The sequence below is a fragment of the Alligator mississippiensis genome, chromosome 1, assembly GCF_030867095.1.
Source record: "Alligator mississippiensis isolate rAllMis1 chromosome 1, rAllMis1, whole genome shotgun sequence".
NCBI classification, from domain to species: domain Eukaryota; kingdom Metazoa; phylum Chordata; order Crocodylia; family Alligatoridae; genus Alligator; species Alligator mississippiensis.
In genome coordinates this window covers 97,595,057-97,608,627 of record NC_081824.1, presented here as the reverse complement: position 1 = coordinate 97,608,627, position 13,571 = coordinate 97,595,057, and the positions used below count along the sequence as shown (strand labels likewise).

The 13,571-nt window shown below is 40.3% G+C and overlaps 1 protein-coding gene and 1 long non-coding RNA gene across 2 annotated transcripts in view; one reads left to right on the top strand and one right to left on the bottom strand.

The window, feature by feature from the left end:
* LOC132252194 (uncharacterized) overlaps positions 1 to 13,571 on the bottom strand; it is a 194,636-nt gene that overhangs the window by 92,314 nt on the left and 88,751 nt on the right. The gene's annotated exons all lie outside the window — the stretch shown is intronic.
* Positions 1 to 13,571, top strand: part of LAMA4 (laminin subunit alpha 4) — a 172,826-nt gene that overhangs the window by 74,892 nt on the left and 84,363 nt on the right. Inside the window, exons 6-9 of the mRNA XM_006263095.3 lie at positions 4,654 to 4,749; positions 7,373 to 7,524; positions 7,706 to 7,816; positions 11,977 to 12,088. Of these exons, the coding sequence (XP_006263157.2) occupies positions 4,654 to 4,749; positions 7,373 to 7,524; positions 7,706 to 7,816; positions 11,977 to 12,088 (471 nt within the window). The remainder of the gene's footprint in view (positions 1 to 4,653; positions 4,750 to 7,372; positions 7,525 to 7,705; positions 7,817 to 11,976; positions 12,089 to 13,571) is intronic.

The window sequence follows — 13,571 nt, the reverse complement described above, 5'->3', positions numbered from 1 at the left end:
CCACCCCTGGCATGCCAACATTTTACAAGTTGAGTTTGTGGGTCTCTTTGGCACTCGGCCCAAAACCATTGCCACCCCTGTTCTATTACTTTTATCCCTTCCTTTCCTCTCTCATGCCTTCCTCCTGTTTTTAATGCTCGCTTGCTGTGCCTTATTTTACTTTAGATTATAACTATTTCAATCAGGGACCATGCTTTTGTATGTACTTGTACTGCACCATGGGCAGTGGAACCACATAAAGTAGATGCCATTTATAATGGTAATGTCACCTGTTCTAACCACTATTGTGTAATCTTGTTAGTTCAAGAGTGGTTGTTATATTTCTATGCCTCATTTGTATTACTTTCTGAGTTTCAGTTCTTCCTAAAACTAGGAAGAGGCTGGGCACTCAAATATTTTTTAAAAGGTACATCTTTCTTCACCTAAACCTCAAGAAAATTGCAGATTCCATTTAAAAAATGTTGTACTGGTTTTTATCTGAATCTTTTAATTTATCCTCTAGGACCAAACTTTCTTCTACAGTTTACTCAGCCAACTCCCAGTTTGGGAATAGTCATTTTGGAAGGTATTATAGAGTGGAATTGCTGCGCCTAGTGAAAAAGTAGTTAGGGGTAAACTTTGGGTCAGTCCATCACTGCCCTCCTGTACCTGAAAATAGGGGTGCAGAAGCTAGGAAGGTCTTCTCAGTAACTTGGCAGCCTGCTGGAGGGATCTGAATGCCATCCTTTGCAACCCATGAGAAGGGAAGGTATTCCTGGTAGGAACTATATCCAAGAAAGAAACTATTTGGAGAACTGCTTTGGAAGGGGGGTAAATGTAAGCACACAATTGGACTGTAAGACAGCCTACCTAGGTGCTGCCCAAGCAGGCTTTTAAAGAGATTTACAGGTCTAATTTTACCTTTACCTCTGCTAAAAATTAGAATGTAGTTTATTTCATTAATAGCAGCTGACGTTGCCTGAACAGAAACACTGTACAAACATTTAGACAAGTAATCCATAAAGGGTTTCTATGCCTCATAAAGTCTACTTACATTAATCTGAAAATGACTGCTCCAAATCAAAACATCTATGTTAGATGCCTTGTACTTAGCAAGGTTGGCTTAGTTTTTTATTTGTAACTTCTATTAATGCTTTGGAGAGAAATATTCAACCTGAGGAATACCTTATTGAAATGTAAAAATATGACTATGCATATCTGACTTGCAAAAAGCAACACAAGGGGTACATAAAACAAAAAAATATAGAGAAGAAAAATATGCTAAGAACCATGAAAGAAATAGAATAATAAAAACTACAGATAAAACAGAGGTCATCTAGTCCATGCCACGGCATGAGACAGGGTCATAAAATAAGCAGAAAGGAAATTTGAATATTGGTCTCTCATATCCAGATGAAAGCTTAGGCATTTGTCTAGGATAGAGAATATGGTAACAGAGCAGGGGTGTGAACCTGGATCTTTCACATCCCAGGCCAGTGCCCTAACCAGGGAATCACAGACACCCAGCAGACAAGAGCAAGCATGAAATGAAAGGAAATAACAATGTGCTCTTTCTGTGCAAGATATTGCCTAATGAAAAATGTCTTGCATTCCAAAGCTTGTCAAATTTTATTCAAACTATATAGTTAGTCCAATAAAAGATATTACCCTTGCCTCTGTGCAGCATAATCATTTTCCTATATCATTTTTTTAAAAGAAAACATTTATACTCATTTATAAAAGTTTTGTGTGCTTTTCAGCATACCTATTAGCATGTGTCATATGTTTTATAAGGCTTTACACACACTTCCCCCATAAATTAATTCAGAAGCTTTCTGGAAGTACTGTTACTTATTGAGTACATCTATATGTGCATTAATGCACCTTTTCTAACGCACATTAAATTTAGCACCTCTGGATGCCTATACATGACTCTGGAATTCCAGAGCATTGGAGTGGACTTGATTAATTAAGTCTGCTGGAGCGTGGCAATTGCCATGCTCCAGCAGCCTCCTACATCTTGTGTATCAGTATTCAACGAGCTTTAGTTCAAGTGCCCCCACTGCCATTTTTAAAACTGGGGATGCTGAAACATGAGACATGGTGGTGCTCTCAGAGCCGCTCTAATTAAAGAGCCACCCCTCCCCACACTCAGAGCATGTGTAAAAGTGCCCTCCAATGTTAAGGTACTAAATTAAAATGCAGTATGCTGTGTTAATGCACAGTAGCGCATTTGCACACTTTTTTTAGTGATGCTTAATGCTCAGTAGACTATTTTACTGCGCATTAATGTAAATCCATGGGTTTTTACATGATGTTTTAATGTACAGAAAAATAGACTACAGAGCATTAAAGTGCATGTGTAGATGCGCCCATTAACACTGTAAAATGTAATGCTACTTTTAAAATGCAGCACTTATTAAACAACTGGATGAAACATAACCTGTCAGCCTTGCTTTTGAAATTAATTTATTACAAGCATTTGCCACACATGTAAGTTAGCAAGTTAAAAAGAAGATGTAATTTTGTTTCTACATATTGCTGTTGTATTACCTGGTAGCCCTAAGTGTTTTTTCTAAAATAATCTGGATCCTGTCCCCACCATTTATGGCTGAGACTAAAATAGGTCACATTCTAAAACCAATCTAGTATAAAACCAGAACAATTTCACTGCCATTAATTAATTTATCTGGTGCCAGTGAAACCAAAATGTAGTTTATTATGGCTGCTTGCAGACATTAAAAAAAAAACTACTCATGCTTTACTGGAAGAAACAGCGTGTGACTTTGACTTGGCTCTGCAGCATCTCTATAGATCAGGCACTTCAGCAGGGCTTTTTGGCACTTTTATGTAATTGCTGATTCAATCAGCTGATTCAATCAGACATCAGGTGAGCCTGCTCCAACTAATGCACTGCCTCTTCTGGGCACTGGGCTCGGTGTGGGAATGCACCAAGTTTAAAGTAAAGGGCTGGTTTGGGGGCGGTCATGTCTGCAAGCAGCCCAAGTTTACAATTAAGTACACATCACAAAAATTTCCCCTCAAAATTTTCTAGCTGCTTGTCATTTGATGAATATCTGTGGATAGACAAACATAAAGTATAATTAAACAATGTTATTACTGGAAGCTGATGATACTGTGAATCACAAAAGCCAAAATAATTCTGGGAAAATCACTATTGTTCCTTTCGGTTTTGTTGTTGTTTGTCTGTTTAACTGTTTATGTTTCAAGACCATATTTAAGTGTTAAAATATTATTTTAAATAACAGAAACATAAAGAAATACAGTTGTGTTTTCTAAAAAAAATCACTTGTGCCTTTAGTAAAACCTTAGCTTCCTAAAGCTGAAATTATTTTTAAAACCTCATTTACTTTCACCATAAGCGGGTTGTGAACAGCCTGGCATGCTAGACTGAATTTTTTTTTCCTCATCTGATCTTGGAACCTGCGCCGTGTTAGACCTGACTAGTACTTGGATGGGAGACTGACTTGGAAACCCAGGGTTCACACATGTATACTAACTTTCTGACAGTTAAGCCAACTTAAGTTTTTTAAGTCGACTTAACTGTCAGAGCATACACACATATGTGGAGCAGAGTTGACTTAAATGCAGCCCAAGACAATACACCTCCGAGGTGTATCATCTTGAGTCACATTAGTTAAGTTGACTTAGCTCATAAGATGGCTGCCACCAAGTTAAGGAGCTGTACGTGTGTATACTCTGAGGTGGCTTAACTTGTCACCTTAGTTAAAAATCGCCTTATTTTAAGTTGACTTAATACTTGTGCATGCACCCCCAAGTGCCATAGATACAACCCAAAGAGTTTTGGCCAAATATTTAGCAAATACTAAGCTGTAAAAACCTAATGAGTGGGAAGACTTCTTTCAGCTCCATCATCACTACTGATCTGATGGATGGGAATGCAAGGGTGGGTGTTTGTTTTTTGATTTGCTAAGCTTGGCAACAGCACTACAGTCAGCTATTAATTCTTCTAAGGTTGGAAGGACAAATGAGGAGGTAGTCTGAAACTGCAGAGTTGCCATCTGCCTACATTTCTTGGGAAACCAGTTCTACTCAAAACAGGCATCTGTGGATATAGTGCAGATCAATACATTCAATAGCCTTCATGGAGATAGATGACAAATACTTAAAACTTTAAGTATGCTTCTTTCCATGGTCTGCCTCCTAAAATTCATTCCATACAGATATCTGTACGTGACTCAAATGAACATCCTGATAATATTAGTCTCTCAGATCTCTCCTTTACTCATCAATGAGAATCATCACATATTTGCATCTCAGTTTGGATTAAACCTGATAAATCTCAAAAAACAAATGGAAAGTAGAAAGCGAAGAGGTGAAATCCATGCTTGCTCTATCCATTGGCAGGGGAGATTGTATAGTCTAATGTGTAAGGCATTTGACTGTGAGGAGACCATGACTCTAATCCTGCCTTTGTGTCTGACCAGCTGGGTGACCTTGGACAAGTCATTTCACCTCTGTGATTCTGTTTCCCCTCCTGCTCTTCATCTTATTTAACTAGACTGTAAGCTACTTTTTATTATATAGGGCCTAGCACAATGGGATCCAAATCTTAACTGATAGATTAACTAATACATATGATACTTTAAAGCAGTTAATGATCATTCTAAAATATCCTTCTTTTCCCACCAGAGTGCCATTGTGGAGGAGGACCATGCGACAGCCACACTGGAGAATGTCTAGCAGAAAGCCCTGAATCTCCTACAGGAATGGACTGCCCAACCATCGGTAAGCAAAACTGCTTATCTCCCAAACTAAACCACTGCCTAACCTTAACACTGCAAATATAAGTTAAGGGTTTGATTCTACAAGGAGCAGAGCATCCTGACCCTAATGCAGCAAAGCACTTAAATGTTTTTTTAAGTGCTACCCTGAAACTATCCAGGAAGAACAATTATTCAGAGCTGTGCACAGAGATACCTGAGCTACTACTGGGATCAGGAGAGCTCTGCTAAGTCACTCTGCTCATTCAAAGCTGGCATAGATGCCTCTACATAGCATTGCTTTGAGGCATGAAGTGAATGCAACTTGTTGAATTGTCTTCTCCGGGACTGCTTGCGTGCTTGAACATGTGCTTGTTTGACTGACTGGCTGGAAGGAGTCTGGTTCTGTGTACCAGTGTGATAGACACTGCCCTGGAAGGGTTGGAACCTGGGTTTCAGCCCTTTTCTTCCCCTCAAAGCTATTCCTCCATGTTGCATCTAATCCTCATTAATTAAAGCAGATAGACTAGGAGTAGGCAAAGTCCAGCCCACAGGCCAGACTAGACCCATGGCAGACTTCATTTCCCAGCAGTCCCCATGGCAGCAGCTCCTTCTGGCTCCTGCCAATGGACCCAGCCCCACTGCCTGGGCATCCCGCCCTGCATGCACCGCCAGGGGTGGGACCCATGTGAGCAGGGCACACAGCTGGGCAACTGGAATGAGGCTGCTGCTGGGAGCGAGTTGGCTCGGTGGGGCCAGGAAGACCATGGGAGCTTGAGAGGGTCAGGGCCAAGGTAGAGCCATGATTTGGTGTGCACACACCCCTGCAACAAGTGCAGGTTTCATGGCCAGGGGTATGCAGGCAGCAGATCACAACTCTGTCCCAGCCCTGGCCCTGCACTGTCACCACCATAAGATCCTAGTCCCAGCCCCAGAGCAGCTCCCCAACCAGCCATGTGACCTACCCATGCTGCTCCCAGATGGTCTCTATAGAGACCCTGGGAGTGTGGGGACATGACAGTACAGGGCTGGGGCTAAGGCCATGGCAGAGCCCCAGCTCTGCATCCCTGCACTGTCACAGCCCTGTGTTGTCATGGCCCCACCACTCACAGGGTCCCCATGAAGACCATTTAGGAACTATGCAGGTAAGGGCTGTTGGGAAATGGAGTCTGGCTGCTGGCCAGATCTACCATTTTGCCCACCCCTGAGATAGACTGCAAAGAGGTAGGGGAGCATGAGCTACAGTCCATCACTGCAAGCCACAGAGCCTCTGCTCCTGGCTCTGCATATCTTCCCTTCTTGGCTACCCAGTCTATCTGCTACAGCAGGAGGGATTGAGGATGTTCTTGGCACTGCCAAACCCATGGCCTGGTGGTTAAGGCCCTTTGCTGGGAAGTGTGAATTATGGGCTCAGACCCTCCCAGGGGTCTGGCTCTTGCATCTCCCACTCCCTGGTAAACATCCTGGCCACTAAACTACTGAGCTAGTAGAATGTTTTTCCGAGCAGCTAGTCATCCCTGGCTTTTCTCCAGTTACCTTTCTGGAGATTAACGCACGGTTATGTACCTACCCAAATAGAGTAGCATCACCACAAAGCATGCATAGCCATAGTGAATCCATGCTGAACATACTCTAAAGAGCAAGTCCTAGCTGAGCAGTTATTAACAGGATCTAAAAGCCATGCAAGGGACAAAAATGCACCTCACAGCTATATTTAGAGGTGTAAATTACACTTAGTTTCCTATTGGAGAAATAGGATTTGACTCTCCAGTACGACTATGTTGTAACTGTTGGTAAATGTTCAGCCTCTGATGAAGTAGGTTGTTGGCTACATAAGCTCTTGTGTCTCTGAATGAGTTAATCTTTTAAGGTGCCACTCTACCATGCCTCCTACATACTGTACAGCACAGAAGACATGTAGTGCAGCCAAAAGAAAGTTGGCATTTTAACCTATACTCTTTCTCAGAGTTCTTTCTATTTCTCAGAGTTATTTCTAATGCTTGTGTATTGTTCAGGTAAGACTCTTTGCACATATTAATGATTTCATAATTAGACATGACATAGTATTTTTTAGAGCAAGAGGCATGGCTATATTAGAGATCTAGGTAATCATAATACAGATATATTTATACTGTGCTTTTAAGAACTGACCTTCTAACTGAATTGTCAATCCAGAGTACAGCTGCCGTAAATGACTGCCAGTCAGTGAGCAGAGAGTACATCCTAATTCTGCTATAGCAATAAATATTAAATAAGTGTTTCTATGCTGTAACAGGATAGAGTGTGTGAACTGACCCCGTTTTCTCATTCTCTAGGCCACAAGCATGTTGAGCCTTTAGGGAAAAGCCAGGAAATGCCTCATATGACCCCTCCCACTGTTCATGGAGCAGCCTTGACAGTTTTCTCAAACCAGGCCCATCTGGTCCTCCTCAGCTGGAAGCTTGGTGCCTAAACTGTGGGACTTTGAAAGTGGGTGGATTAAAATGAAGAAAAATGGATGTCCTTGGGGCTTCATTAATAAGAAAGAGGAGGGTCTCTTGGGGAAAGAAATGCATGAACTGAATTTAAAAAAAAAAGAAAGAAAATGCTTCCTATTTACCTGGCACTGATCTTAAAAGAAAAATGACCCTATCTTCTCTTATTGTCAGACTGTGATAAATGCATTTGGGATTTGACTGATGACATCCGATTATCAGATATGGCTATTGATGAAAGCAAATCAACTTTGCTGAGCATTTCCACTGGTGTTGCTGCTCACAGACGCTTAAATGAACTGAACTCAACTGTTTCCCTCTTTGAGGTACCAATTTTTGTTGGGTTTACTTTAATATTAACCCACCATTGCTTCTGCATTCGAATGTGCTTCAATCCCCCTTCACTACTTCTGAAGCCCTTTGCTGCTTGTACTATGGCACAGAATACTTGCTCTCCAGATGCATTGAGCTAACACTCTTTTTAAATAAAAATCTCTTTTCATGCAGATGAAACTGTCAGAAAAAGAAAACCATTCTGAACTTAGGAAGATCCAGATGAATAATGCTGAGACTGAAATGAACCATCTTCTTGAAGACATAGAGGCACTTGATGTACAGGTGTGTTTGCAGTTCACTTTGTGGCTTTACAGTACAGTAGGTGAAACGAGTTTGTCCTATTCACTATAAGGCCCTAATGGAATGGAGAAAGGTCCTGGCAGATATTTGGTAGCTGTTTTGAAATTTAAAAGTACTAATCTGGGAATTAGAACTGATATATCCAGTCTGTTGCCCTGAAAATGTAGGAGGTAGAGCTTCATTCAAAATCCCATAAAGTTAATAGGACATTTTCTACTCTTAAGATCATAGTTTCACATACAGTTCCCTATAGTTCTCCATAGAAGCCACAGTTACTAAACTGGTACTACATTTGATCTCAGGTTGACATCCTGTATTTTCATTTCAAATTCTAATTTATAATTAAGTAAAGGAATCAAGATTAAAGTAATTCGGGTGTATTTTTTGGATGTTTGGAGTGTATGTATTTTACATGGATGATCTCATAAAATTTAAATAAGCCTGATTAAATACTTCAAAGCGTGTTTCAAAACCCCTGGTTAAAAATGGTTTATCGGGTGCCTACTGAGATGAGTGTCTGATCAGTGCTCAAGATATGTTTTGACACAATTATAATCATAAACACTTTATCTATGTTCAGTTGCAAGACCATAAAATTGGGGTTACATTCTTGCAGCTCCTACAGCACATTCACTACAACCTAACATAGCATTAACATAGCAATGGCTTTAAACTGCAGTCAAGAAAATGTAAATGAAATCCCAGGAGCAGGAGCTTCTCACATCTTAGTCCAAGGCCAGGTACAGACATTACACTTTTGCCAGTGTAAGTAATTGGAAACTGATCTACATCCATAACAGAACAGAAGTTCAACAAAGATAGACTGGTTTAAGAATGGCAAAACCAAGTCTAAGATTTGCCCTCCCCTACTTCTCCAAAGAGCGAATGTCTGTTCTGTTTGCTACCAGTCTAAACTATGCTGCTTACAGAAAACTGCGTAACTTAAATCAATTGTACCTTGGGCTTTTAAAATGTCTGTACCTAGCCAAAAAGCCTAATGGTCAGCTTGCTTGACCAGGAAACAGGAAAACTGGATCGTTGACTGCCCTAAATCCAGAGGTGGTTAGCGATCTTTTTGATTTCCCAGCACAGTACTTTAACCACTACAACCACAGGTCAGGTATTATCCATGCCCCTCTCCTGCCCTCTGGAGGCTGAGCCAATTATCTTGCATTTATATTCATTGGAGAAATTGAATGGAGGGCAGTTTCTGTCTTACTGAGAACAAAGGCCCGTCCAGAGTATCCAGAACAGAAGCCATTTCACAAAACCGTACACACCCAAAACCCAGTGATTCTCAACCAGGGTGCCACAGCAGCCTAGGGTGTCTTGAGATTCTTGCAAGGGTGCTGTGGGGTTAGCACTGTTAGCCCTTAAAACATGATTTACAAGATGAACCATGAGGTTTCAACAGGAATCCATGGATTACACAAATATTGTGCCCTGTTGTGGTCTTTCTGAGTTCTTTACAGCAAAATAATTGATCTATTATTTTTCTGTAGTAAAAAATCTAGTGGAAACTAAGAAAGAACTGGCATTTTCTGAAGGCTGCCTTGAGTCTAACGAGGGGTGCCTTAAGTCTAAAAAGGTTAAGACCTGCTCTAACCTAATTTCTTCCTCCTGCTGCCACATACCTCCCTGTCTTAGCTGCCTAGGGGCGAAACTTCAACAAAAGGGCTGAAGATACTTCTGGGTAATACTTGACTTGTGGATTAGTGATTAGAATACTGTACCAGGAAGTCAGGCAGAAGGCAGGGCAGGGTAGCAACTTAGAGGCTGTTTCAGAGATACATGAGATTTCAAAAGCAACAACCTACTTCATCTGATGCTAGGAAAGGACTGGCCAGCATCCTTTCCTAGCACCTGATAAAGTAGGTCACTGACTATGAAAGCTCATGCATCTCTGAAACAGTTAATCTCTAAGATGCTACTCTGTCCTACAGTTGGTCTGACTTTAGACTGATGCAACTAACCACGTCTATAGTGGAAAGTCTGAAATATGTTGGTCCAAACCCACTTTGTGTCTGATAGGGTCATAAAACCTGTCTCTCCTGCCTCCTAGGAGACTGAACCAATGAATTCAGCATCAGTGTGGTCCTTCTTCTGTGGACTCTCACTTGTGAAGAGTCTCACAAGAGAACCTGTGATTCCTAGGAAAAGGGGAAACATTCCTGCAGTCCTTCAGTAGAGGGAAAAGCACAGGTTTAACCCTGAAAACATCCCCTTTGTGCTCTTTTCAAGGTACTAACAATAAAATCAGTTTTGAAGCTCATGTTCTGGTTTAATACAAAACAGAATTACAAACTGAATGCAATGCTTCATTATGATAAATGTAATTCCTAATGACCCAAGCCTGAATGTAAGGCAATTATGGTAAAATATGGTAATGCTCTGTTCTGAACATCCAGCTGGGATTTAGGGGAGTCCTCCTGTGGACTTCTTTGAAATTCCAGCCTGGCTCTGCATGAAGATCCTGGGATTTGGGTGTTCAGCAATGGTTTTCTTAATTTACACTGCTATCCTTTTTCTATCTCAGGAAAAAATGCTGCTTCCCACCCACAAGATATCACCAGTAATGTCATTCTAATAGCAGTCTTCAATCCTTGGGTTACACTCACCGAATGCAAATAAAAACACCAGGGCTGGGAAAAAAGAATGAAGAGGGTAGTTAGAAAGGAAAAATATTTAAATGAAAAGGCTATGATGTAAAAATTTAACTCTATGGCTTTGAAATAATAAAAGCAATAGTAAATTCACCACCACAACCACCAGAAACCCTGAAGGTAATACAAGAATGCAATGCTTTCTTTTCAAAGGCAAAATAAAGAATCTGTATTAAAAAAAATCCTTAACCCATTTCTTTCATTAAGTAATAAACATTCATCTTCTATTTCCCAGGACTGGTCCTTACTCTGCTTCCACAGAAACAAGTTTAATACAGTGTAACATCTGACTAAAATGATACTAACTTTCTGTCTGGTTTAAAGCGCCACCTGGTGCTTCCACAAGTGCAAACATATATTTACAAAATATTTTACTATGCAGATATGAGTACAAGTCACAGCTGTTGAAACAGAACAACTAGCATCACAGGACATGGCAATAGCAAAGCTATTAATAGCCTGAGGACAGATAAATGAAACTTTATTTCTCAGTCAAATGTAGAATTAAATAGGAACAACAGACTTTCCACACAGCTAACTGCAAGAGTAGACTTCCAAAATATTGAATTATCAACTGAGCGTTCAAATCTGAACCTGGATCCTAATTTTCAAATGAAAATTAGCTCTTTTATGAGCCAAATCAAAATTCTGAATCCATGTATTTTGATACTGTCAAGCATCAGGTGTTGACTTACGTACAAGACAGGAGTAGTAAACAACATAGCAGTAAGCTCTTCTCTTCTTTTCTTTTCCTTCAGAGAATACATTAGGGAAGTTAAAGGAAATGTAACTGAGGTCAATACATTCATACGAAACATGCCAATTCTGTAATGGTTACCCTTCATTTTTTCTCAGTCCTTAGCCAAAGCTTTATTATATGACCAGCATTGGGAACCCAATAAGCTTGTGGTCACATGAAGAACAAAATTTGCAAGGCAATCCCAACTGTGACATAAGACTGTCTTTCTGTCTGTCTAGGTATATAGGCTATCCAGTAGTTGTCTGAGATTTAATAAGATGAAGAAGAGAGAGACTGTGGGGATGAGGACCCTGAGTTAAATTGCACAATAGAGCAAATTAAACTGGCTCCAATCCTCAATTTTTTTCTTCTGCCCATGATTTGTATCACTTAGGAAATGTGTCTAGCAAGATCAGGCATTGGTAGTTGTCTAGGCAATCTGACATTCAGCAGTAAGTCTGATGGGAGGTTTAAAATGGTACATAATTTATGATAATTTGATTGCAGCAAATGATGGGGAAATGTGGGGCCAATTCTAATCTTCTGTTCTGCTATTCATAAAATACCAACAAGGCAGCTTTGGCACATCAAACACTTCTGTAAATATCATTTTGTGTGATGAATGGACCTTCAGATGGTCATTGGGAAAAAGTGAAATGTATTTTTGTACTGCCCGTCACTATGCATGCATGTGGGTTTTAAAAAAAATCTAATCTTGAACTCACATGGTTTATTCATAGAGAAATCAAGCATCAAGCAAAGACCTTCGGATACAGAAGGAAACCATGGCGACCATTCACCGTGCTACACAGCTTGTGCAGCAACTCAGCAATATGAGGGATAACATCCAAGGTAAATAGATTTTTTTTTAGTTCAACTTAATGTCAAGCATACATTAGTGAAATGTCCAGCAGAGATATGTCATAGTACTATGAGCACTCTTTTAAAACCACCAGATGTAACAGAATGTGATTCTACAATGAACAATTCTTTTTTAACATACTACTGAAGCCAGTGTACCACGCTCTTCTTTTCTCTTCCTCCTGAGATTTCCCTTAGAAAGTGAAATCTACACTCAATAGCATATTGAAATCAATTCTATTTTTTTTTGTGAAGCATATGAGGATAATCATATTTGCAATCTTTTTGTTTGTTTGCATGGATATTAGAGGCTTTTCTTTATCCTGCTATCCTTTATCTTGCCAAGTACTGATTAGGTACTTGGATAGTACTACAATAGAGGCCATATAAAGAGCTGAACAGCCAGATATAAACACAAAGTTTTCCCTTACTCACTCATCACACAAAACTGTAGGTCTGCCATCAGAGCAAGGGTCGAGTGGAACCAGTCTAACCTCTAGAATCAATTTTGATAATTTTCTAAATAACAGGGTACATCTACACGGAAAAGCTGCTGTGATCTTTATAAAGTCTTTTGTTAATAAACAAAAGACAAAAATCCCATCATGATCATCAGGTAGTTTTCTTTTTGACTTCACTGGGGCAGGATTCCACTCCATATTGTTATAAATAAAATGTTTCCTTTCCTGACTGATTTTGTTGTCTTAATTTTGTGGAACCAGTATGATCCAGTACTGTGGGGGACAACCATTTTCGCAGGTGTGCCACAAATGAGTATCATGCCCTCCCTGAGTATCACTCCAAACACCGATCTACCTCTGATCTTTTGCTCTGCTTTCTCCCCATCTGCTGCTGTACTGCCTGTCCCCTCCCCGGTCTGCTGCATGGCATACACACAGGCTGCCCATGCCACTTGTGGGCATGCATGCTTCATGTTGGCCACCACTAATTTAGTGGACCAGATATGGGACTGGAATTTCTTAAATTACAGTTCCACCCCAAACACTGTCATAGTGAGTGGCTTTATGTTTAACTTTTTTTGTATGAAACTTGTTCTGGTAAAGATTGCTCTTGTCTGAGCGATTCCAGGTAGATGTCTCTAAAGCAAACAAAACACGGCAGCTTCTAAGCAGGAGTGCTGGCTGGAAAGCAGAGTCCAGAACATCCCCCATCAGTTCCTCCAAGTCAGTTGTAGTCATTAAGCTGTGGAGTTTTCAGTGAATTTGGGTTTAGATACTACATTTTTTCTTAGCTATGGTTTCTATCTCTCAGAAATACAGAAGTTGAGAGGGGGAGACACATTTTATCATACTTCTTCCAAAGAAAACATTGCCTTTAGTGAATAGAAATACAGCATTGTAAACTGTCTGACTCATACAAAGTATCAGAAACCACCACTGTAATGCTGTTTCATAATGGATAAAAACACGTAGCATATTTCATGTCTCCCAAAACTAGCACTGTGGTGAAGAGC